Source organism: Gigantopelta aegis, chromosome 6, assembly GCF_016097555.1.
Source record: "Gigantopelta aegis isolate Gae_Host chromosome 6, Gae_host_genome, whole genome shotgun sequence".
Taxonomy (NCBI): Eukaryota; Metazoa; Mollusca; class Gastropoda; order Neomphalida; family Peltospiridae; genus Gigantopelta; species Gigantopelta aegis.
In genome coordinates this window covers 29,693,625-29,719,958 of record NC_054704.1, presented here as the reverse complement: position 1 = coordinate 29,719,958, position 26,334 = coordinate 29,693,625, and the positions used below count along the sequence as shown (strand labels likewise).

At 34.2% G+C, this 26,334-nt stretch overlaps 2 protein-coding genes across 8 annotated transcripts in view; one reads left to right on the top strand and one right to left on the bottom strand.

Annotated features, from left to right (window-relative positions):
• Nucleotides 1-1,680: 1,680 nt before the first annotated feature.
• On the bottom strand, nt 1,681-22,162 carry LOC121374352 (DEP domain-containing protein 1B-like). 3 transcript variants are annotated; one of them, XM_041501449.1, is made up of 12 exons: nt 22,017-22,162; nt 19,759-19,916; nt 17,502-17,612; nt 16,314-16,535; nt 14,582-14,721; nt 13,852-13,899; nt 13,245-13,385; nt 11,229-12,137; nt 10,608-10,777; nt 10,153-10,329; nt 4,440-4,613; nt 1,681-3,954 (listed from the first exon to the last, which is right to left on the bottom strand). In XM_041501449.1, the coding sequence occupies exons 1-12, from the start codon at nt 22,077-22,079 to the stop codon at nt 3,814-3,816; spliced, it is 2,454 nt and encodes an 817-aa protein (XP_041357383.1). In that variant the 5' UTR covers nt 22,080-22,162; the 3' UTR covers nt 1,681-3,813. The 3 variants fall into 3 exon arrangements, with proteins under 3 accessions (XP_041357383.1, XP_041357385.1, XP_041357384.1); XM_041501451.1 differs by having other exon boundaries at nt 4,440-4,565; XM_041501450.1 differs by having other exon boundaries at nt 10,608-10,774.
• An 89-nt stretch (nt 22,163-22,251) lies between these two features.
• Nucleotides 22,252-26,334, top strand: part of LOC121375025 (oxysterol-binding protein-related protein 9-like) — a 41,536-nt gene continuing 37,453 nt past the window's right edge. For all 5 annotated transcript variants that reach the window (XM_041502230.1, XM_041502228.1, XM_041502227.1 and 2 more), the window contains exon 1: nt 22,252-22,359. In XM_041502230.1, coding sequence (XP_041358164.1) covers nt 22,252-22,359 — 108 coding nt within the window. The remainder of the gene's footprint in view (nt 22,360-26,334) is intronic.

The following is a 26,334-nucleotide window of genomic DNA, read 5'->3' as shown; positions in this document are numbered from 1 at the left end:
AATCACCTATATTCACAGATCCTGTTCACATTTATAGTACAAAAATTACCCACAAATTTGGATTAATTTAGTATTCAACATAAAAGTTGGCCTCGTACAAACGTATTTAAACAAATAATGAAATCAACTGTACATCTGTTGTAGACCAGTCTTAACTTCATTTAAAGTTTCTATTAAATCCACTGATTTGGTGGTGCAATACTTGATACGGAATCGGACATTTAGGCTACATTATGATTAGGCCAAACGAAACATTTGAAATGTCAGACTTAAGATCAGTAACGTGGCTTAACTTTCAAACAAAATTAAAAAAAACTATATGTATACAAATATCTTTAATTTATTTATTCATTAAATTGTTTTAGTGTAAAAACCTTGAAATAGCTTCAGTTGTCACTCAACGATTACTTTACCCATAATGGTGGTGATTTTAAAACAGAGAAATTATGTTAGGCCTAATGCACCATTGTGATTAGTTTGTTGGTTGTTGTTTTTGGTCGTTTTGTTAACATTATTATCAGTTTAAGGTGTCATTTGAAGTATGCAGATTGACAAGCTAAAAAGTTTCTGATTTGTGAATTTGTTTTACCATTTTATGTTGTATTGTGAAGTTGTTACATTTTTGTTTGCAGAATGGGTACTAAGGTATTATTATTTTTTAATTTGGTGGGCGTGGAGCGTGTAGGCAGCGACTAGGTTTCACGGTGAAATGTTTATTAAAAAATTCACCTTTCACGTTTATACCTATTCGTCATATTATTTTGGACTGCCTTATACAGATATGATTTTTTTAAAGTGCTAATAGCATACTGTGTCATTTCTAGCCCACAATTAATCTACTCCAGAAAGTCTAACTGGAGACAAGTGACAAATTAAATTGACAGTGCAGTCAAATTTAGACATACATTTTTGAAATTGATATAATTTATACAATCATATACAAGCCCGATATGTTACTAGTCCTTTTAAGTACCTTTAAGTTGAATGAATACATTGTCAAACAAACAAAAAAGATACGGTATCTGGCAGAATTTGCCTGAACAAAATTAAATCCAAAGCTTCAGATTGTGCTTTGGTACCACTTATACTACAAACTAGATTAGAACAAATATATGTACTAATGTGAAATAAGAGAATGGAATATCCTAAACATGAAATATCAATAATTATACAGATATTGGTGTTAACATGAACATAAAAGATTTTTAAAATACAAATTACCATTCTCTGCACTTAAAAATTCATGTTGGCTGCTATAACCTATGACTTTATTATCTGTATCTTCTTCTAAAAGGGCTTTAGATTGCATTAAATTAGAGTTTTGGAGCCACCGTTTAAAAAAATCCAAGATGGCCACCATATTGACATCTGGGATAATTACATGTTTTCTGATTGTTTGAAAATCAACATAAAACTTGAAGAACATTACATAAGGAACCGGACTATAATGATCAGTCATCTATACAATTTTGTAAATGTTTAGATGGCCTAAACAACATAATACTGTGTACACGTGAGCCCAAATGAGAGGAAAAGTTTGTCAATGAAATTAGTCAATGTTGTTACTGAAAGTTAAACTAAAGAGAGAGAGAGAGAGAGAGAGAGAGAGAGAGAGAGAGAGAGAGAGAGAGAGAGAGAGAGAGAGAGATATAAGAAAGTAAAATAATAACAAAACAGCACTGCATTGAGGACTTTTATTTCCTGTGTTCTGGTATACCCGGTATGTTAAATATATGTAACTAAAACTTTCAGGGTTACAAGCATTAAGAATAAATTATTCAAAAAGAAATGACACATTCTGACAATACATATTCAACAAAGTGTACAAGGTATAAATAAGAGAAGTGAATTTTTTTACTAACTATATTAATTTTACCCTACATTCTGACTAACGTTGAAACCGATGAGCAAGTCGCTGTCAGCATTTAACCACATTTTATTGTGTATTCATACACATATAGATTTATATCTAACCTAAGAAAAAGTTTCACTGAATGACATCAAAATTATTCTATTAAATATTTCATCAAACCAACCAGCCTTTCTAAACTGTTTAAAAGTAATGTACTAGTATTTGGAAATTTCTTATATTTATCATTCAGATATTAGGTTTAGGAGGGTGATCAGTCATGATCAATTAGACTGGTTTCCTTCATATTCTATCCTATCACTCATTTAACATTATATGCAAAAAAAACCCCAAAAAACCCAAGTCTAGTAAGTGACCTTGAGTGCTGAGCCTCCTGGTAACATAAAAATTAAAAGGTTTGTTTCTGAGAAAATCCAGTTTGTGAAATGACAAATAAAGGTTTACATTTACTGCTCCACTTTCATGAATAAACATTGAGTATCAGAAACTGTTTCATTTCTTGACATGATTAAGAACTAAATATCTTAAATAAACAGCTATATTAAACACTATACATGAAAGACATATGATGTTTGTTAAGATAGAAAGGATGAAAGATATGACAGCTAAACTGTGCACCGAGGCCACAGAATGAGCAACTTTCATGGTAGAACAAGATTATTACACAGCTCTTAACAGTATATGGCAAGATATTGAATAGCAGTGCTTTGACATCAACAGGTTTTCTGTCAGAGGGTACAAATGGTAAAATTACATACACTAAAATGTTGGAAACTAATGGATAGGCCCCTATATTTTTATAATTTTTAGATAGATGATAAAGAGAATTACTGTTTAAAATTTGTAAAAGTACATGAAATTCAGTGTCCAATTTCAAAAGATGTCTAACCCATAACCACCTAATAGGGGTATGTGTGATCTGTTTTATTTTTATTACGTACCCTCAAATTATTTTCTGGCAGATAAACATTATGGGCCACATTTACACAATCCATGTTTGTTTTACAGGCATTAACTACATTTATTACCCACATGGTTACATAGCTATATTATTTAATGTTATATTTATGGCACAAGGCTTAACATCAATATGATGCCACTAGTCACTTATGATGCTACTAGTCTGTATAGTTGCAATTTGACATCATTGGCATAGCTATGACATTGCAACTAGTATGCAGTAATAATTAGCACTTGAATTCTTTTAATGTAATAACCTGTTTAGGGTTGTTTCAGTGTAGACAGGTGTCACCGTATCATGAAAATTGTGGAGCACACCAGATGATTACATCATGAGACATTTAGACAACCATGAACACACTGGATATACATAAATGAACTGTCCAAGCAGTACTAACAGTTTTCATCAAAAACATGTTTCTGGTTTGTTTTTGTTTTTAAATTTAAAAGTGAGACAGATCAGGAATGGCCTTCTCGTATGCAGAATAACCACAGTGAGACAGACTAAGTAAAAAAAAATGTAAAGGCATTAAAAAAAAATATTTGATCTAGTGAGATTCATAATTATAGTAATAATTTACTAACTAAAATATTTAAACAAACTATAGCCCAATTTTGAATTTCATACTAAAAACTTTAGCATATTATTGCCTATCATGAAAAATAATAGCTGTTTTAAATATTTGTGAGAGTAATTTGGCCAGACAATCTCTTATGGTAAATTAATACTCCAATCAGCATAATAAACAAAATGATCTTGCTAAACTTTAATGTTGCCAACAGCTCAGTGATTTTGTATTTATGAAAATGTTAAGATTGGAAATATTTCATGATTTAGTACTACACGTATTTCACGATTTGTGTAGTCACTAACAGACTCCACTCCAAACCTGTAGTCAGCCAAGTCTTAAACATTTGCTGTACAACATTATTTATACAAAATTACTTCTATTAAACGGTCAACAGTCTTTATAAGTTAGAGTCTAAAATCGCAATCCTCGTAATTTCATCAAAGGCTTGGCCAACAAAGGAGGTTTGATCTTGGGCTTGGCTGGCATTACTTCATCTTCACTCTCTTGTGTAGGAAAGCGTTTCGCATATAACTCTGGATAGGTTTTCTGAAACTAGAATATAAAATTATTTTTATTTAATAGTACCACCAGAGCAAAAGTATTATTTGAAAATTATATATCTTGAAGTAGAAAATATAAAAAAATTCTCATCCATGACAGATGGTAATGTAAGATATTTTTTATCTTTCATGACCTGTCATGTAGTGTATTTTAACAAGAGGAGCAGTTTCAAATTGATATCTTGTTACTAAAACTGGACTTAAAAACATAGGTTAAATTTTACTTAACACAAGAAACAAACACAGCAAATATGAAAGTGTAGGACATTTATGATTAAAATGGTCAAATAAAAATGTTACTTTTTTCAGAGTGATAGCTCCCCTTAAATAGTTAGGTCTGTTTTTCAATTTTTGTTTGACACATTAATAAAACCACAACCATTAAGTCTGAAATTACATTTCCAATGTGGTATACTAGTTTTTCAACTGCAGCAGCTGTGAACACATTTAAAACTAAAACTAGCTTGTAAAACGAACTTGTTTGAGTCTCTTTCTCTTGTTCTTGTTCGACATGGCCTCGTCATTGATGATCTCATCAAGCAGGTCCCTCAGTGCTCCTTGAGAATTGCACACCTTCTGGCGGTTGTACTCCCGAGTAGTTACCTGCTTACAATAATGTAATTGCGACGGATCGCCTGGTGAGTACACAATCTGAAATCGGCAGAGACACGCCACTCGTCAGCAAGTAGCTCAGAGTGATTAGCGTGCACTACCGGGGATTCTGCATCTCTATACGTAATTTCATTAAAATCTATTAACCTGCATAGTACAAGATAATGCCGTTTCCTGGACCATTAGGCTTAACATTCCACTGGTTTGAGTTGACCACTTAAATTATTTTTTATATTCTTAAAACTCCAAATGTTGCTGCCTACCAGGGACTGATACAGAACTGCATAAAAAATTTTTTTTTTTAAATTTACATTCAATACCTTAAACAAAACTATCTGCAATATTATGAAGCTTCCAGTTTATGGTTTATCCTTTGGATTAATAACATGCATTAGAAAGACTACAAAAGAAAATATTTTTGGGCAATATTTATTTACAGTTTAACACTAGATAGTATTAATCTCCATTTATCATGGATTTTTAAATAATTTTTGTGTTCTAATTGTAGACCAGGCCAGTCTGCCATAGTACTGTCCTTGTGAATTACTCACGATACAAGATGAACTGCTGCCCGGTTGTATCCCCTTTACATGTAGTGCACGCTCACATAGCTTGTAAGCAAAAAAATTCAAATCACATTAAATGAAAACAAAATACAAACAACTGCTGCATGCTAAGAGCTGCCAGCTCATAACACCCTAGAAACATTGGTATCAATAGTTAATCACCCACCTATGAAAGTATCACAAAATAGTTGCTCAGGTCAATTTGTAATACATTTAAGAAATTCTTTTTATAGACATGTGATTGACATGGTTACTGGTTGCTTTGCAAAAATTACTTTCAAAAAATTTAATTTAAAAAAAAGTTAAAACTGGTCTGTTCAGTATATTTTTAAGGCCGAAAAATACATTTATCAAGAAATTCTGATATAACCCAGATTAACTTTTCAGCACTCAATACCATCCAGTGTACAAATTCATCAATCATAAAGTGACATCCCTTATAAAAGCAAAATTAAAATGAGTTTGTTCCCTGTTCCACTGTCACTATTAAATATGTTTTTGTGCTTGGTTTTCAATTTTAGGGTGAAAAACTGGAGCTAATCTATGAAACTATGTTGATACACATGACTATACTGGCAGCTCAAATAATACTCAAAATACACAAGCAACACATGCTTCCTTAGTAGCTCTACATTCACAAGCAAATAAGATTACATCAATTTAGTTTTTATTCATCATCCTGTAATTATTATTGTTAGTACAATAAATATAGACATGCTATTGACTTTGTTAACAAATAATAGGATGGCAGTATGTTGATGTGTATGCCAAGCTGTTATTTACAATTAATAATATCTACAGTTTAGTACTGAGAGAATATTGATGTTAGAAGTGATTAAGGGAACATACTATTTTAGTAGGATGCTATGAGAAGACGCCATTTGCATACAACTTACATGTCCTACCACTGGGCTCACTAGAAGATGAAGGAGCCTACAATGGTACAAAATTCTATATTTGAGAATTAAAAAAATCTTCCTCAGGACTGTTTGACGTAATTACTTACACATACAAATTATTAGCCTAATCCTGACATTAGAGCTTCATTAGAACTACACACATATTCTATGTATAAATTGCTTTTGATATATTTTAAAAAGACTTAATAAGATGCTGATTTTTTTTTTTTAAGAGTTAAAACTGGTATTTTTCCAGTTGCAAAAGAGAAAATATTAATTAAAACTCAATGTAAAAATTTAGTAACTGAACAAAGGTTTCAGTAATGAATTGATGTACTAACCAGTGACATTATTAAAGCGGCAGTATCTGGAATATTTTTATTATTTAAGCATATAGAACAGAAAATCCAATTACGTTTCGTGCATATATGACGCCGCACTCCACATTGGTTTCACTACGCTGGCGTATCCAGGTCAAAATCAAAGCCAGTATTTGACGGGCTCCTTCCGATCTCGGTTTTCATTGGCTTATCACAAGTGTGGGATTCCCCAACAAAAGATCACGTGAGATTTCGCAATTTTTGAACAAATTTAACTGTCTTGATTGAGGGGTCGTCTTATATCTCCAAAACATATTTATATCCATAGAGGTATGGTACAACGCCTTTCGAGGGGTCCGTGGGTGGGGGATTTGCCTTGAAATTTTGACAGTGGCCAGCTGTTGGCATGCGCGTTACATGTAAAGGGGTGTTACTAATTACGTAACGCTCTAGGGGTAGAGGAAGAGGGTACTGTGTTCGATTTATGTAACAGTTTTCAAGACTATATGTTATTTTTATTCATTACTTAGACCTAAAAAGGTGTTTTCTGGAAATGCGTGGTCAGTCTAGGATCGATCCCCATCGGCGGGTATATAAAAGACCATGGTATGTGATATCCTGTCTGTGGGATGGTACATATAAACGATCCTTTGCTAAAAACAAATGTAGCGGGTTTCCAAGGCATGTGTGCAGGGATTTCAGTGGGGTTGGGGTTATAGACTGTGTTAAGCGAAGTTTATATGGGGCCATGCTCCCCTAGAAAATACATTTCAATTTTTTTTAAGCTTGGGCAAGTAAGGGTTTCGATCTCCAATACCATCCCCCTGCACATGCACCCGATTCCTCTCTAAGATTATATGTCAAAATTACCAAATGTTAGACATCCAACAGCAGATGGAAGGAAGGATAGGATATGTTTTATTTAACGACGCACTCAACACATTTTATTTACGCTTGTATGGCGTCGAATGATTATTAAATCAATATGCTCGAACTTTGATGCCCCCCCCCCCCCCCCAAACTTTACCCTTTCCAAACAAAAGAATATTTATTTGAATTGTCGATTTTAACACGTAAAATAAAGAAGTGAAAACGTTCATTTTCTACTTTAGTGTATTTTATTTAAAAAATATATACATGATTAATGTGTTACTAGTATACAAACTAAACTTTGAAAGTTCTACTAACACTTTATAAAATATTAATTCTGAAATAGGAAGGTACGATTGTCGATAATACGTTGTCAAGATCAAACCGGTTTTAACGAAAGACTAGTACTGTATCCTCAACCGAACGTTCTTCGTACAGCGCAAGATTTCTCTTTCAATTTTTTGAGACGAACCCTACAATTTGAAATTGGCAAACGCACGTGTTAACTGAAACTGACAACAGGCTATTGTTTGTGCTTTGCCAAGCTATGGCGGCACAGGCGACGAATCAAGCGTATACTTTTGATAATCTCCGTTCATAGCAAACACTCATGAGTTTTTTAAAAGTGCATTTGAGCTTGTATTTCATATTTGTACATGATGTTATAATATGGTAACCAGAGAATGTAACTTTAATTGTTATAGTACATCTCCTAGTACTGTTATTATTAAATATATCTCTAATTGACTCAATTATTGTTACAAAATTATACAATACCAGATGAATACACTAAAGTTTAATTCTTGACACATTATTTTTATGAAGTTTAAAAGAAGTCTATAAATGCTTTTTGAAAATACTTCACAATTTAATTTGTATTCAATATTGTTGCTACGAATTAAATATATTAAATATTTAAAACATCTTCCTTATAGCAAGTCTGGTCTACATGTATTACATACTGTTGTAATTTTAACTATATATATTGATTTTTTAATTAAAAGCAATTAACCAAGCATGAAAAGATTGTTATATCAGTTTAATATGTCCATCTTAATCAAAGTGTTAGCAGAGTTAATAATTGCAACATAATACAAACAAGAAAGTGCCGCAATTTTTTTTTAGCAGAAGCAAACCAAAAAAAAAAAAAAAGAAAAAAAGCCCCACAAGCTTGAGCAAAAACAAGTAAAGGGGATAAACACCAATCCTGATAACTTTTATAAAACACAATTTAACGTCTTTTTAAAAATAAAATAAAATAAAACGAGTAATGAACAAAACTATATAATGTTGCAAAAACATTCTTTCAAACATGTATCAGATGAAGAAAACAAGCCAAATATGAGTTGTTAAATCAGGTTAAAACTGTACTTCCAAATTTTCAACTGCAAGTATAAACAAAAACTGTAGCAAATTTGAATCTATTATTTCTGAATAGAAGGCAGATTTTTCAACTCAGAAAAATTAATTGTAAATATACATTATTTTAAAATATTGAACTTTGAAGAATGCTTGAACCTTCATATTGCCATTACATGTGATTTTCCCCAAAATTATTTTACATATAACTCTCCCCACAAAACCCCCAAACAAATGACCTATAGGAAAACAAATGTAGTGGACACACCAGATATAAAATATGAATTACAGAATCCCTACCCCACAGGTATCAGTTGGTAAAAACATGTCTATTCATGAGTAGTCCAAAATAATTTTTTTTTAAATCAAATACAGCCTAAAAATTAGTTTAAGAAAGTATTGAAATCCTCTTCTTTCATGCTATTTATACTCATAGATATATATTAGATATATATTTATATAGAAGACATATAAAGCATGATTATAAACCCCTTCTTTCATGCTATTTATATGCATAGATATATATTTATACAGAAGACATATAAAGCATGATTATATACAGGTATAGTGGCATTATATACATGTTATAATAATTATATAATTGTAATATGCAACAAAATGCAAATAAAGTGCATCTGATTACATACATCTAGTTTAGTAAATATACTGTAATGCAAGTGCAAGTATACGGTACTATTAAATTGCAAACTATAAGACAGATGTATCAGATTTTCATTCTTACTGCCTGCTAGTTTTGAGATGATTTAGGACAAAATAAAATTGTGTAACTATTGGTATTCAGATTAGATTACACCTCCAACCCCCTCACCCCAAGACGAGAGCTTCTTTAACAGATCAACCTAAGATTTTTAAATATGTCTTGAATATATAAATTATGAACACAACTATATGTACTAAAATGTCTCGATTAAAATGTATGCAATATATATTGAAATGAAATAGCATAATCACAATACAGGAAATAATTACTTACAACACATTCTTCGTAGTACAAAGTTAAATCTGATACATCTATATACTGATGCCTATCAGGTTGATGTTAGTATATCAAACCAATAAATGTAGGTGAAACAGTACTGTCAAAATGCACATATGAACAGCCATTACAAAAATACTGTATAAGCTTTACTCCGTGTAACATATTACTGCAAAAGACTAATTTTTATTAATTTGTAATATATTCTAATGCAATGAAAAATTTACTAAAATCAAGCGAACTGTATTTTTTATACCTTTACATAATTTAACTAAAATTACTAACATAAATATCTTAATTTTAAGAAATATTATAACAAACGTTTAGCAATGTGTATGGCATATTCCTTTTTTTTGTAGCAATGTGTATGGTATATTCCTCTTTTATTTTTGTAATATCTAAATACTATAAAAGATATTAAATTAACCATAATCATGTTTGATTCACTATATAAATATTTCTTGATGTTTCAAATACCAACAATACCAATAAATACTACATATTACAATCAGTTACAGCGAGGATGACAATGTCATAATACCAATATTTTATTTTCACCAAACTAACCTGTGGTTTTTGCATGTCTTTGAGCCTTTCTTCGACATGTGTCTTCAGTACGGTGGGTACACCCAAAACCTCAGCATGGTTGTCAAGGAGAAACCCAACAATCTGTAGCACCAGCATCTCATCCAAGTCAGCCTCTTCATGGGAGCTCAAAATGCAGCGATAGAATGTACTGATTACCTATGAAATGTAGAATACACTGATCATCTGTGAAATATAAACCATATATCACATGTGAAATATAAAATCACCTGTGTAATATAAAGCATATTATCACATGTGAAATATAAAATGTATTACCATTGGTGAAATAACAAATATATTGCCACCTGTGAAATAACAAATATATTATTGCCTGTGGAATACAAATATTGCCAGTGAAACAAATTTAAAACATTTACTGAATATCAAATATGCAACAGATTTTCGTACAAACTAGTTGTGCACCCAATACTCACCAGATCTCTTGTAGACTGTTCTTCATTGAGCCGCAGTTTGGGATTATTACTCATCTTGTACATGAGTTTGAGAAGAAGCTGAAGTTTGCGTCTGTTGGCTGGCGGCAATAGCAGACACACGAGACTCAGTGCAGTGCGCGTTTTATCCTCAGACTGCAGGGCCTGCACTACTGAAAATATTTGTATGGGTACATTTTTATTATAAACATAAACGAAATGTAATTTAACAGGTAGAGAAGTTATATGGTTAAATGTGAACCACATGATAAGAATTTAACAATCCATGCCATTATTATGCTCAAAGGGCCTGCTGAAGTTTTTTTTATTTATCCAGCAATGAAAGCATATTACTGTTAAATTAGCAAAAAGAGAATTTATATATTTATTAAAACGTAGAGGAATGAAATTGAAACAAAAAATTTATTAATACAGAAATGACATTAACAAATAATAAAATCTGTTAACTGGAATAAAATGAATTTGCAACGAAATATTTCTTTTTATTTGCTTCACGGAAATCACTATTTTATTAAAGATAATTCAGTGTGTAATGGCAAAAAATAAATATGAAATATGAAAAGAAGAAAAATTAACCATGAAAGCCAAATAAAATGATCTCACAATCAAGGCATGCCGACTTCCTCCAGTGATGTGTTGAGGGACCATCACGTCTGGATTTCTGTGGAGTCAGATCAATCATGCTGGCACTCACTTTACTCGTACCATTATGTATGCTTGAGTGTGTCCGTGAGGCCGGCCCAGAGGACCGTGGGAGGTTGGGCGAAGACACACTAAGGCTGAATCTAGATGTCCGCAATTTAGAACCATCCAAAATAGGTTGATATGAAGCACTATGTTGAGAACTGCATGACTTTTCCACCGAACGACAAGACTTGAAAGATAAACTGTGTCGAGATTCACCTCGGGAATTATAGTTGTGAGACGAAACCGGCGTGTCTGGGTAGCCACTCGGAGCTGATGACCGAGACCCCATATGTAACTGCTCCCTTCCATTTTTAGATGAAGTGTCAATACTGTCTATTTTCTCAAAAGATTTTGCACGTGTAAAGTTGATCTGATTGTTCTTAGCAGACGAGTTGTTGACCACACCATTGGGTGTAAGATCAAAATGAGTCTCCAGGGGCATGAACTCCTCATCCACTCCAAAACTACAGTGGCCGTAATCTGTGGAGACTCCATTCGAATAGAAAACTCTGGTAATGATCCGATTTTCAGGTCCAAAAGCAGTTTCATAACGTGTGACAGCAAGGTCGGCCATGGAATTGCTCCTCCTCCAGCCTTCGCTGGCAGTGCTCTCTGCGACAGGGTAGAAGTGAGACAGATTAAAACTACCACTACATCCACTGAGGTGACTAGAATATTGTCTCGATGTGGAACGTTCAGTTCCGTTATTTCTTACAATCTCCATTAGCAGGTTCTCGAGGGATGAGCAAGACCAAATCCCCGATGTTGTTCTTGTACTGCCAATATTTGGTGATGAGTGTCTTGGAAGGTGGTTTTTCGCTAGAACTGTTATACACAAGCAGCATGCAAACCATGCAAAAAAGACAAAAAGTAAAAAAAACATTTTGTTTTTACAAAGGATCTTTACTGAAAGTACACATTTTAAAACAACTTACAGCTTTATGGACATATTAAAGGCATACTATCACAGATTTAAGGACCTTATTTCTCTAAAAATGGATAATAAATAAAAAATTACATTAATTGTTGGCAACAAAATCTAGTTATCGCATCACCGTAACTGAACCATGATGGTGTGAAATCCATGTCATCCCTTCTTTGCAATTTTAGTTTTTGAATTATGAACCATTTTACAAAATGTCATTAATAAATGGAGTATGATGGTTATGAAGATGGTTGAATAACCTACATTTAGGGACAAATCAAATTATATTTGTTCAGGTAATACTTTGTTAGACCATTAAATAGGTCAGTGGTCTGTGACAATATGCCTTTAAACACAGTAATAGAATAATCACAATCACAACAATAAATCACTATTCCAAAACTGTGCATATTAAATATATTTACAAATGCACAAATGGAAAATATCTCACTAGTCTGCCAGTCCAGTACCAATTAAAATTTGATAGTCTGCCAGAATTTCTACCAGTCCATCAACTAGTAGCACAATTCTGTTATATAAAAATGTAACCACGGCTTGCAGCACAGAAGCTGAGAATATTACGTGTTATGAAACAACAGAGAAAAGAGATAATGCAGTACATCATTGTTCTAAATAACGTGAGGCAACTCACAACTGTGACACTGGAATCATGGATTCATTGGAAAATAAATGCTTTATTTTCATAATCAGTCAGAAGATTCACTCATTGGACGGGTAGGTAAAAATTTTAACTTGTCAATATTTTTACTTGCATAGTACTGTCTCCACCCCTGATATCTGTTATTTTTTGCATATATTTGAAACAAACACACTTACATTAGATTAAGAATACTAAACACAAACATTTAAGCACAATTAAAAACAAAAACGACTAGTAATCTGTAATACATTTTAAACCCTTACTACCGTGTTGATGCTTGTATTTTTTGCTAACAAAAATAAAATTTACAAATTGGTGTCAGCTATTATTAATAAGTTAGACCCACCATAAACATTTGTGATCACTTCATACATATCGTAAGTCATGAGAGGCTCTGGCAAGCTATGGAAATAATCCTTGACAACTCCAAACACATCTCTTTCAAAGCCAGGATAACTGGGAAGACTATTGTCCACTTGTTCTGGCCCTGTAATCAATTGAAATCAAGGTTAACACAGTCGATTGCCAAATCGCCAAATGTGAATTAAAGTTGAACCTGCCAAATATATTTCATTACTAATTCGCCAAAAAGCTAATTCGAAAATCTTCTGTTGATAATAGATGTACCACCATTTTTGATGTTTGGCTAAATGAAACTTGAATTTGGTGACAGGTTTTCGTAGAAAATTCACCAAATTGATATTTTATAGGTTTTAACCTAAACACTGAAAAATTATACATGTCAAAAAGGATACATGTAACAAGGTAATGTCAAAAGACAACTTAGTGGTTTTGGGCTAAATATGAAGCAACAAGAATTGTGAATAAATTATTATAATCCAGTTGCTAAGGCTGAAACTAGAGAATAGCATTTTTTATTATTTTATTAATTCAGGCGTGCTAATATAATCAAATCATTCGTACTGAGATGGAATCAAAATGTTATTACTTACAACGAGCAAGACATTTCATAGCAGACATTGCCCAGTGTGGTAACTGATCTACAAACAAAACACAGTTATATAGTGTAGTGGTAAATTGTTCAAATGCATTCATCTACACATGTAAATAGTAAAGAAATGATTCACATAAAAAATCCTACCAATTACATGATGAACAAAAATGTCTCGCCTACCATTGTCACAAAATAATATTTAAACAGGCATTATGAGAGTACTGCTAATACATGTCCCCTACCAAACTCAAATGTTTTTTGTATATCCTAAATTCAAGGGTCATACTTTTGTGAAAAGAGGGTAAATCACCATATAAATTAAACTTGATCAGTAACAGTACATGATAAAGACATAGACAACATTTCATATCAATATCTTCAGGCATCGAAAAACAAATGTTTATATCTCCTAAGTTCAAGGGTCATAACTCCATCGAAAATAGGTACATTTTCTATGAATGTCAAACATGATCAATTTATACAGTACATGATAAATCTATACACAAAATGTCAACTCAATATCTCTATGCTTTGTGAAAAGTTTGAACACTTGAGAAAATGCTAATTGTGAATAGCCAATTATACATGTACCTTCAAAAAAGAAGAAGCTATAAACCAATCTATTAATTCCCAGATTACCATAAAATTGCATCAATTAAAGATCTCAACCCCTTTGTTTAAAAATCACTAGACTATGTAGCATCATTCGCTACCAAACAGATTCTTACCCTGAGGTTTGATGTTGGTGACCACTCCACTCTTGTTCACATAGAGAGAGTTGTGTAAGATATTCTGACCATTCACTAAACCACTATCCAGTATTTCTGACAAACTGGTGCTCACATTGCTTCCCAAACATTTCTGTAACCTATGGATTAGAAAAAAATACAAGACATTTTCTTAAACTTCAGATCAACTGATTCTTTTTTTTATTTTCTAAAATATGCACACAACAATTAATGTGCAATCAATAATTGAAAATAACTGGACATTTGTTTGTTTTTTCACAAAACTTATAGGCTTTGTTATAAACTAAAACATTTTCACAGCAAAAGTTTGTTTTGTTTAACGACACCACTAGAGCACATTGATTAATTAAACATCAGTTATTGGATGTCAAACAATACACCTCTTTCACATTCCCACCGTGCAAGAAGAGTAACATCCCTTGCCAAATTTGACTGTATCCAGGCTATTTACAAAATGGGGGGGGGGGGGGGGGGGGGCGGCGCGGGCATGATCGACAGTTGTCATGAACGTGAATCTCTAGCGACTAATGTACATATTTGTATCACATGGTAAAATGACTGCAAAAAAGGTCTACTAAAGTTTACATGAGAATGGTGTGAGACCAAAAGCAGTGAAACTTAGACAAAGTCTCTGAAGCCGCCTGTCAAGGGTTTTAACAACGAAAATTAAGATTCATACAATAAAATTAACTTAAGTGGAAAGTGTTTGCTACTTTTAACAATTAGAATTATAGTTAAATATTCACGCAGATTTCCAGTGATGTTTAATTCTCCACATGTATCAATATTTAAAATTTAATAAAATACCCCCCCCCCCCCCCACCTAAAAAAACAACAAAACCCCTACCTCACATAGACATTTATCACAGCTCTATTTTCCCCTTATCGTTTCATAAAAAAAAGAAAAAAAGACAGTTGTACAACTACTCATCAATGCTACATATAATGCTTTATAAATATTTAAATCATGTTAAATACAATAAATATCTGCATACATACATGCGGGCACACATTAATATTATTTCAGCCCATATCCGATTATTATTGTGTGCCGATCCAAACCGATGGTTTCCCGGGCGTTAACAACAAAATATTGTTATTTCATGATAAGAAATAATTCACAAATGTCTCCAATAAGTCTTTGTTGGATGTCGACAGAATTTTTGGGTTCCCTACTGATAAAATAAGTAATCATGGAGATATTCACATTCCTATTGCGTGGCCTCCCATTGTCTATGCCCCAAACTTGTAAACAGGGCTATTTTTGCAAGATATCGCGTGAGTTCATGGTTAGCGTTGACAAGTTGCTCCGCAAAACAGACATGCGCAGTGGAATGTGAAAGAGGTCTATTGGTAATTCTGACACGTAGTCATCAGAGGAAACCCACTAGTTTTCCTAATGCAGCAAGGGATCTTTTATATGCATTTACCCAGACAGGATAGCACATACCACAGCCTTTGACCAGTTGTGGTGCACTGGTTGGAATGAGGAAAAAAAACCCAATCAATTGAATATATCCACCAATGTGGTTTGATCCTTCGATGCAAGCACCTCAAGCAAACATTCAACCGACTAAGCTAAATCCCGCCCCCATTCAAAATCAAAATGCATATCATAAAAAGGATATATTTTTACTGTGAGATATATAAAGTTAAATATTAAAATTAATATTCAGGTCAAATAAGAAATTAAAGAAACCAACTACAATACCTATGAAGGGTAATGTTTTTCCAGACATCTTGCACATCGTTAACAGAAAGAACTCTGGCAACTAGTCTACATTCCCGGACTCCACTTGCTGGCATTGTCGCATTTAGTTTGCTGCCCGCTTTTGTGCGTGTTTTCTCTCCAGCACGCGTGTTCACGTAATTAGCTGTAGGCCTGGGAGCCAGTGCACTTCTCAATGGTCTAGCTGGGGATGTATCTCTAAACCTAAGTAAACAATTTTGTTTTTAAATGCTAAAATATAAACATGCACATGTTTATGTCTGCCAATTTTAACAATTCAACGTTAATAAAATGTGTCACATAAATGGGACTGGTGAACTTTGTCAGATAAGGTGATGGAGAGTGGAAAACACAATTTTGTTCAATCTCAAGTCACATAAAATGAAACAAGGCATCAGAAAAAAAAAAGTTTGTTTGTTTTATTTAACGACGCCACTAGAGCACATTGATTTTTTATCTTATCATCGGCTATTGGACGTCAAACATATGGTCATTTTGACACTGTTTTAAAGAGGAAACCCGCTGTCGCCACATAGGCTACTCTTTTTTCGACAGGCAGCAAGGGATCTTTTATTTGCGCTTCCCACAGGCAGGATAGCACAAACCATGGCCTTTGTTGAACCAGTTATGGATCACTGGTCGGTGCAAGTGGTTTACACCTACCCATTGAGCCTTGCGGAGCACTCACTCAGGGTTTGGAGTCGGTATCTGGATTAAAAATCCCATGCCTCGACTGGGATCCGAACCCAGTACCTACCAGCCTGTAGACCGATGGCCTGCCACGACGCCACCGAGGCCGGTCAAGGCATCAGAAATGCTGCAAATAACATCACAGTTTGGCAATAATATTATAAACTGCATCCAAAATTCTATTCCTGCTGCTGATGTTTCATGGAGACTGGATAAGACATTGTAATTTCAATTTTTTGTAACTGTGACCTTTGACACAGGTGAAATGTGAACTGGTTCAAGATATCACAATCCTATTCCTAGATATTTATAGAATATTAGATTACTATGTTATTGTGGTTATTTAACAAGGTTTAGATAACGGTGTAACAGGTGAGCTTCAGCCAAACAACCACAATTGTAAACTTGATGTGCTTGAAAATATTGTGGAGTCAAACTTTGGATCATGTGTGGATCAATTAAAAATAAATTCATTCAAACCTGTAGAGTCTTCCATTGTCTGAAAATTCCAAGTGACTATGTTTGGAGTGAGATACATCTTCGAAAACACCAGACTTGTGAAACTTCTTCAACAACTGAATAGTTTGTCCTCTACATTAAAAAGAAAATGTTTATTGTAAATATCATACATATATGATAGCAGAGTATTAAATTTGAAATGTTTTAGAAATTGCTATCAAATGATTATGGAATCCACAAACCGTAGGAATTACCTGTTTGTCTATCCATCGTGTATGCAGTTTTATTTGGCACAAGCAATTTGCGTACAATTGACTAAATATCAGCTGTAGTCAACTTGTCCGTTGTTTTTTAATAATAATAATAATTTGAAAAAAACACACATTAATTTATGAAAACCAAAAACAGGCCATGAAATAATGAGATGGAAATTAGGGGAAAAAACTATTTTACATTCTTCATTTAAGAAAACAAAATGTTTAAAAAAGTGAATCTACATTGAGCATTGTTTAATTTACAAACACATTTTATCTGCTTTGCCAGAAAGAATCCCTATTTGTCTTTAGGGCAACTACTCAAAGTCATACAGGTAGGTGTTAAAAGTAACTTTAGAAAACAGGACACTGGATTATTTGGAGATTGCCCCTGGAGCCTCAGTGTAAATAATGCTAATTAATGTCATGCACTATTAAACAAGATGAATTGCCGTAGGCGACTCATTGTCTAGACTCTTTATCACTTGACATCTGGACTGTTAAATACCAAAGGAGACATTGAGTTTTGATAACCGGCACCGGTGGCGCAGTGGTTAAGCCATCAGACTACAGGCTGGTAGGTACAGGGTTCGCAGCCTGGTACCGGCTCCAACCCAGAGCGAGTTCTTCAGGGCTCAATGGTTCTTCTCTTTCACTAACCACTAACTCAGTGTCCTAGACAGACAGCCCAGATAGCCGAGTGTGTGCCCAGAACAGTATGCTTGAACCTCAATTGGATATAAGCACAAAAATAAGTTGAAATGAATGAGTTTCATAACTATAATATCTACTTTAAATGAGGTAAACAAACAGCACAGAGTTGTTGCTTTTAATCTGTTGCAAAACAACAAGATGAACATTAAAACCCCCAAATTGAACATGATAAAATAGCTAAATTAGTAAATACATTTTTACTTCATTATCATAATCCCCTGCGCGTGCTGTAACCTCATCGTGGTGCAGGGGTGTAACATTCTCTTTGAGAATGGCCAATACAGCACAAATTGAAGTTTAGAGTAAAATTCGGTGTCCGTAAAATTCTGTGATATTTGTATTTGTATTTTTGCACAGTTCTTTACACTGTTTTTGTTTAAACCTTGAATTTTTATATTGATGTTGATCATCACTTTATTTATTTGCATTACCATAGTTTGACACCCAATAGCCGATGTATTTTTTGTGCTGGGGTGTCGTTAAACATTCATTCATTCATTCATTCATTCATTCATTATCCTAATCAGGTGACATATATATGTATATGTATAATTTACAAAAAAAATGGGCTCCTTTTCGCAGGTCTCTATTTTGAGCCCAGAATAATATATAGCGTAGACATCATTATAAATTAAAGCTCTTACCCATAGATAATCTTTAAATAATGTGCAAATGTACTGATACAAAATTAATTTACTGACTGATTATTACAAATGTGTTATTATTATTTATAAGAAAAAATAGTTTCCAAGGAAGAACAGTTTTATGACGTGCACACACAACAAGATGTGGCCATTGACCATTGTTATTACAGCAATTACCTAACACATGGATGCAAAGAGTTACCACTGTGAGAAAAATCAAACACCCCAAGCTCCAATTACTACCACAAACAGTAAACAACAAAGCAGGCACCCTGGGTGACTACACTGTAATTGACTGATGCTGTAACCACCATCAACTGACAGTTTATTACTTGTACATGCTGGAGGGCCATGAAAGACTTCTCCAGTAACAGAAGTCTCTCAAAAGGTCAGACACAGTGCCCAGGAGATGTAAGCATACATGTGTCAAAGGATTAGATAAACTTACAAAGAAAGAAATGGGAAGACCCCCTACTGGATTTCATGAATTTATTACATCATCTGTATCTGAGGTGACTACAGGGTTCAAAAATAATTACCCAGGGAAGGAGGGGTCCAGTTAACCCAATTAGAAACAAAACCTGACATTTAATAGTAGACAAATGCATTTACATACACTGATGAACATGATAATGACCAATAAAACACATGTAAAATTGTGTATACCGATTTACTTCTGGACCAAAGTTAGGATTTCCCTTTAAATATCTGTGCAGCCAATCCACTGCTTGTGTTGCCACAAAACAATTTTCATGTGTTCTCATGTAACGCTTATGTCGACCTTGTGGCATTCCCATACGGAATGTTGCAACGACATCATTCCACTGCAAAAAACAAAAATCCCTCATATATTATACAGGCCTTCGTATTTCATGGTAACGATCATTTCCAGTACCGTGTCACTAAAATCACGGAACTGAAATTTTGTTTCCCATTATTATTATATATAGAGTACAACTATTCAACAAAAATAATATACCGTTTCAGATGGGTTCCCATGACCACAACGCACGGAACCAAAAAGTGTTTCCCATGAAGTTTGAAATCCTATGGCCTGTTATATTGAAAAAAGAAATTTAACAAGTAAAATTTTCTTCTTCTTCTTTTTGTTGTTATTTTAAATATTTGACAAAAAGAGTTAACATCTGATTCAGAATGAAACATAATTACAGTTACATGTATTTCTGTTGTCTGAAACAAAAAAAAAGAGAAAAAAATCCCCAGATCAAATTGTGTAAAAAAATAAAAAACACCCAGTAAACAATGAAATAAAATTTTAAGATGAACAATACTACTATTAAGTAAATTCACAAAAAACCTTGTTTATCGTATAAGACCCCTAATTCTGTTGGCACCCATCTACTTAATTCATCATCACCGTAAACAGTCCCTCACTTGATGTCATGCAAACAAAAACTGTCCATTTTCATCCAACTCAAAGCATTTTTGTCATCTTCCTTATTTCAAATTATTTATGATTAGGCAGTTTCATTACCAGGGAGACAATTGGACATGAAAGAGGAAAAAAAAACTACTTATAAGCAAACAATTTATTTATATCACATTATTTCTGTGAAACATCTTTTAGTATCTTTTTATATTTTGTTAGCAGAAATAACGTGTAGACCCTAAGTGCACTTGTGAATTCCCAGGCCTCGAATTTAAGAATTTAACATCTACATCAGTGTTCGAGATTAAATTTTTTGACCAGTATCCCAGTTGGATACTAACATTTCAAAATCTGGTATCCCACCTGAGAATTTAGTATTATATGGTATCCCGGTGGGATAAGTACTGGGTTTTTGAAGTCTGGTATCCAAAATTAAATTCTGGTATCCCTGGGATATCAGGATACCGTTAATCTCGAACACTGTACATGAACAGCATTTTTGAAAGGTTTTTGCCACCTATAGGCAAAGTGCTCACATATATGGTGATTGTGAATCTGCCTACATGAAAGTAAATTCTGCTACAAATAAAGTTATAAACAAAAATATAATCCATTCAACTGACTGCAACAGTTTTAATCCAGCGGCAAAAACCGGCTATCAGTAAAGTAGATCACATTGCAGTGATTATGTTTTCAAGCGTGACGAGTGTCACTTGATTTCACAAACTCTTATGCAATGAAGCTAGCTCACCAAATTATGTGTTCATGTTAAAAAATTGTAGAAGCGCAGTTATTTTCTAGCAAAATATCAATTATTACATTAAATTATTTTGCTAAATTAAAATAAAATTTGCCAATTGTTCTTAAAATGTGCAATTTTTCTTGTTTACTGGAGGGTGCTTCACTTTTGTTTACTAGAATGGATTTGTTATATGTCCACATTGTTGATTTTTACAATAATTGATTGCGATCTATTTTGTTTCAATTACTGTAGCTGAAAAATGTAGAATAGAATTTCCATAAATATATTCATGTTTTTGTCGTTATGTGAACAGCTTGGGATGTCAATGGTATTATTTTTAAAAGGATATTTAAATATGGTCTGCAATATAGTAAGAAAATTAATGTAGTTCTAATTCTAAATTATTCAAATAATAATAATTCCTCTCATTAAAGTTATTATTATTACTACTTTCAAGAGATTGCAACTTACAATTTAAAATATTAAACTCATGCTAACCACTGCTGAAAATTGTGAAATCATTTATAAATGAGATTACATATTGTACATTTGTATGGTTTATACAATAGATCCTAGTTTTAAATTAAAATATGATCTAAAACAAAGAGAAGCAGGTTTAAACAAAATACTGTCATTGACATTAGCGATGACAAAAACTACAAACAGTTGTCAGTTGAAACACACCAATAAACAAGAGTTCAAAAAGCCATGTTTTCGCAGCCTGAGCCTCGAACTTCGTTTATGACAAAAAAATTCTAGATCCCAACAAATAAACAAATAAACAAAACAAACCAGCTTTGTTGCCCTGTAAGGACCAAAGTGTACATCCGTATCTATTCTCGACTCTGGTTCCATAGTCAAATGGTCAACAAACTCGCTCGGAATGCATGCCAGATTGACAAGAACCTACTACAGACATCCATTTCAACGAGGTTTAAATCGCCCTCTTTTCTCTGATTGGATGTCAACTAAAAAGGCGTTTTGATTGGACAATAAAGAAGGAGGTGTACTTCCTGAAATAACAAATATGGCTACCATGGAGGGTCCACTGAGTAAGTGGACGAATGTAATGAAAGGGTGGCAATATCGTTGGTTTGTTTTAGATGAAAATTCAGGAATTTTATCATACTATACGGTAAGTTTTCCCCCCATCATATTTCGATCTGACTTAAACAGTGTTGACATTTATTTAGCTGAAGTTGTATCCCAACAGTTGATTCTGGGTATTCCTTAAACTTGTTAAAGCAGCAATATCGGGTATTGTGGAGTAATCAATAGTCGTGCACATCGTTTTTTCGGTTCATACTTGCCTGAACCAAAAAATATACATCGTTTTTTCGGTTCATACTTGCATGAACCAAAAAATAATTGCGATCAATTCTTATAATTAAATTTATTTGCATACTTTAACAATACATAACTGAATTTATTTTGTTTAGCTTTAAATGCCTGTAGTATTCTCGAACCGAACATACGGGTACTTCGACCCCTGGCCGCCATTGTTTATCACGTGACGCGGTGAAGCTTCTCATTAGTTATGTATGGTTTGATAGTGAAATGAGGCAACTTTGGTCGATCATTTACAACAGTTAACGGTCACGATGCCTAAAACATGTTGTGCAGTTGGCTGCATAAACCATAACATGATGTTAAAAAAAATACCGTTTTACAAATTTCCAAAAGAGACTAGGCTCCGCATGTGGGTAGGGTCATTAAAACGACAAACCTGATGGAATTCCATGGCTTCCCTCACAGAATGTGACTACGTTGACTTTAATGTTGTTGCTTGTTGACAAACAAAATGGTTAAAGCATGTGCAGTGATAAAAATCCCACATTATACTGTAAATACACGATTCCATCGTCTTCCATGACCCCCCCCCAACAAAATGATGCATCCAGTTCTTGAATAAAGAGTATAATCCTTTATCATTAAATTTGTGTGGTCTTTATTTTTCATTTAATCTTAGTTGCTTGCATATTATCTATACTTGTATTTATTTTGCCATACTACAGCTACTACATCTTATTTATTTATTTTTTAATTTTAAAATAAAAGTTTACACTGCTAAATTACACACATATAATAATTATAATATAGGCCTAAATTCTTGTTTAAACCTTAATTAATATTTTCTATTTTTTTTTGCAAATGTGTCTGTAGCAGGCCTGCAGTAAGAAAATATAGGTCATTTCCCCCCCCCCCCTCCATGTGTTTAGTATTTACTTTGGTGCAGAGGGTAAATAATGTGTGTGTGCCTTTGTTTCAGTGTGTATATATATATATATATATATATATATATATATATATATATATATATATATATATATATGTATGTATGTATATATATATATATAAAATGTGTGTGTGTGTATATATATATCTATATCTATATATATATATATATACACACACACATGTACATAAATCTGAAAATACATAAAAACCTACTCTATTGTGATCAATGTAATTTGGTGGTTATGGTACATTTGTAAATTTTGCTTAAGTTAGAGGACTTACCTTTTTACATATATGTCGTTTCGTGGTATTCTACAGTTCAGTGTGTGTGTGTAATCTGCTTTAGCAATTACCTGCAATAAAATGAATGGTCAACTGCCATAGCTGATATTTGTTTTCCATTTTGAAAACACTGTTTGACATGGAAAATATAGCATTTAACCATCTCATTCATATATTTTCCTTGAATATGCTACATAAGTGCATCTACATGAGGTAATTTAACCCGGGTTAAAAGCAACTTAGGTTAAATACTTGTAGTCTAGTAGAAGGCATACCGATATAGATCAGTTTATTAACAATCATATTTGCCTCCTTTCTGCAGCCGTATACTATTAAAAATTAGTTTTGTAGATATTACTTAAATTGAATTGCAAACAGTGCAATAACAATTCCAATACAGCACAAGACTGAACAAAAAAATATCTGCAATATTCATTGTGACTAGATATAAAACAACACCAATATTATATATATATATATATATATACTCTTCAAAAGAAGAAACGCAAAACCACATTGTCGTAACATTTGGAGAATTGATTTAATTATTGAATGGTGAGTCCGATAATTACCAAATGTTGCAGGATTGTTCACAATTCACTCTAGTCCATTGTGAGTAAGTGATAGGACACACCACCAAGGTCAAGGTCATCTGGAGTCAGTACCGGGTGTGGCCTCCGCGTGTGTTGACAACTGCCTGGCACCGCCTGCCCATTGAAGCAACCAGAGTACGGATGACGTCCCGGGGGATGGTGGCCCACTCGGCCTGCAAGGCTGCTGCCAGCTCAGGCAGGGTCTGGGGCTGTGGTTGTCGCTGTCGGAGGCGTCGGTCCAACTCGTCCCATAGATGCTCAATTGGGTTCAAATCCGGCGATATCGATGGCCAAGGAAGGACATTAATGTTGTTGTTCTGTAGGAAAGCCGTTGTGAGACGTGCTGTGTGAGGCCTGGCGTTGTCATGTTGGAACACTGCGTTGGCGTTGGCCATAACTGGAACGATGTGTGGCCGGAGGATCTGGTCAATGTAGCCCTGTGCATTCAGGTTGCCCTGCACGTGGACCAGGTCAGTTCTGCCAGTGTGTGAGATGGCTGCCCACACCATGACACTACCCCCGCCGAATCTGTCCACTTCCTGCACGCAGTTTGCCGCATAACGTTCACCACGACGCCTATACACGCGACATCTTCCATCATGACGTCGGAGCAGAAATCGGGACTCGTCACTGAACCACACCTGTCTCCATCGCAGTTGAGGCCATTGTCGATGAATCTGGCACCACTGCAGTCGGAGTCGACGGTGTTGTGGTGTTAAGATGACACCTCGAACTGGACGTCTGGCACGAATTCCTACCTCACGTAGGCGGTTCCGTACGGTCTGGTCGGATATCCTGCGCAAACCTGGTATTGCTGCGGCTGTGGAGGTGGCAGTAGTCAATCGTTCCCGAAGGTGGCGTACCCGGATGTAGCGGTCCTGCCCGGGGGTAGTGACCCGTGGTCGACTGGATCTAGGGAGGTCACGTGTTGATCCATGTTGCTGGTAACGGTCCCACAGTCTGGAGATGGTGCTTGGGGACACATGGAATGCCCTGGCAACGGCCATTCTGGATTCGCCTGCGTCTAGTCGGCCGATGGCATTGTTTCTCTGCGGTTCACTGAGACGTGGCATGTCCTGGATTGTCAACTGTCAGCCAGGCAAGCGAACACCCTGCACTTTTATACTGTCGGTGTTCATGTTGCACGTGCAGACAACGCACGTGCAGTGGTGACATGGTTTGCACGTGGCTGCGTTTTTGCGAATATTCACATTTTGGAACTTTATTGTACAGTAGCTGCGTTTTATCGAATGTAACCGTGGGAATGTGTTTGGGACATGCAATGACCTTATATTCACAAAGCATGAACCGGTAGGAAACATAAAATCGGAGTTATATCCCATTTGTACCCTTTTGCGTTTCTTCTTTTGAAGAGTATATATATTAACCATTATTTACTCAGGTAAGTTTTTGTGTTTTATTACTAAATATACCAGGTTAAACCCTATTATTAAAACATTTGCATGTTTGTTCGACGAGGTAACACTTACCTTTTATTAGGTTGTAGACCTCAACATAAAAATAACTGAGGGAACCGATTATTTGCTCTCTAATATAGTTTATGGGATGGGGGGGGGGGGGAATTTAAAATATTACCATATTGATACTACATGTATATAAATTCACATGCCAAAGGGAACTGTATATTATAATATTCTCCTTGAATTAATCTCAGGTGTGATGGTTAAGTAGAGAGAGATATTGCTCCCCCTAGATGTCAAGGTCTGAGGATGGCTATATTTTATTATTGCTTTTTTTTTTTTGCCTGCATTCAACCGGTAAGGAAGGGCAACATCATGTGGTAATTTTGCAATCTGTAAAAACAAAAGCATTTCATTATTTCAAAAAACTATTTTGTTTTAAGAATAAAAGAATGTATTCAGTGGAACATTATAACTGTTGCCATTACATCTATATAATAAGATATGACAATAATACTATTGCAATTTTGAAGTTGTAAAGTAACAACTTTGCCATTTAGTTATTACATATTATTT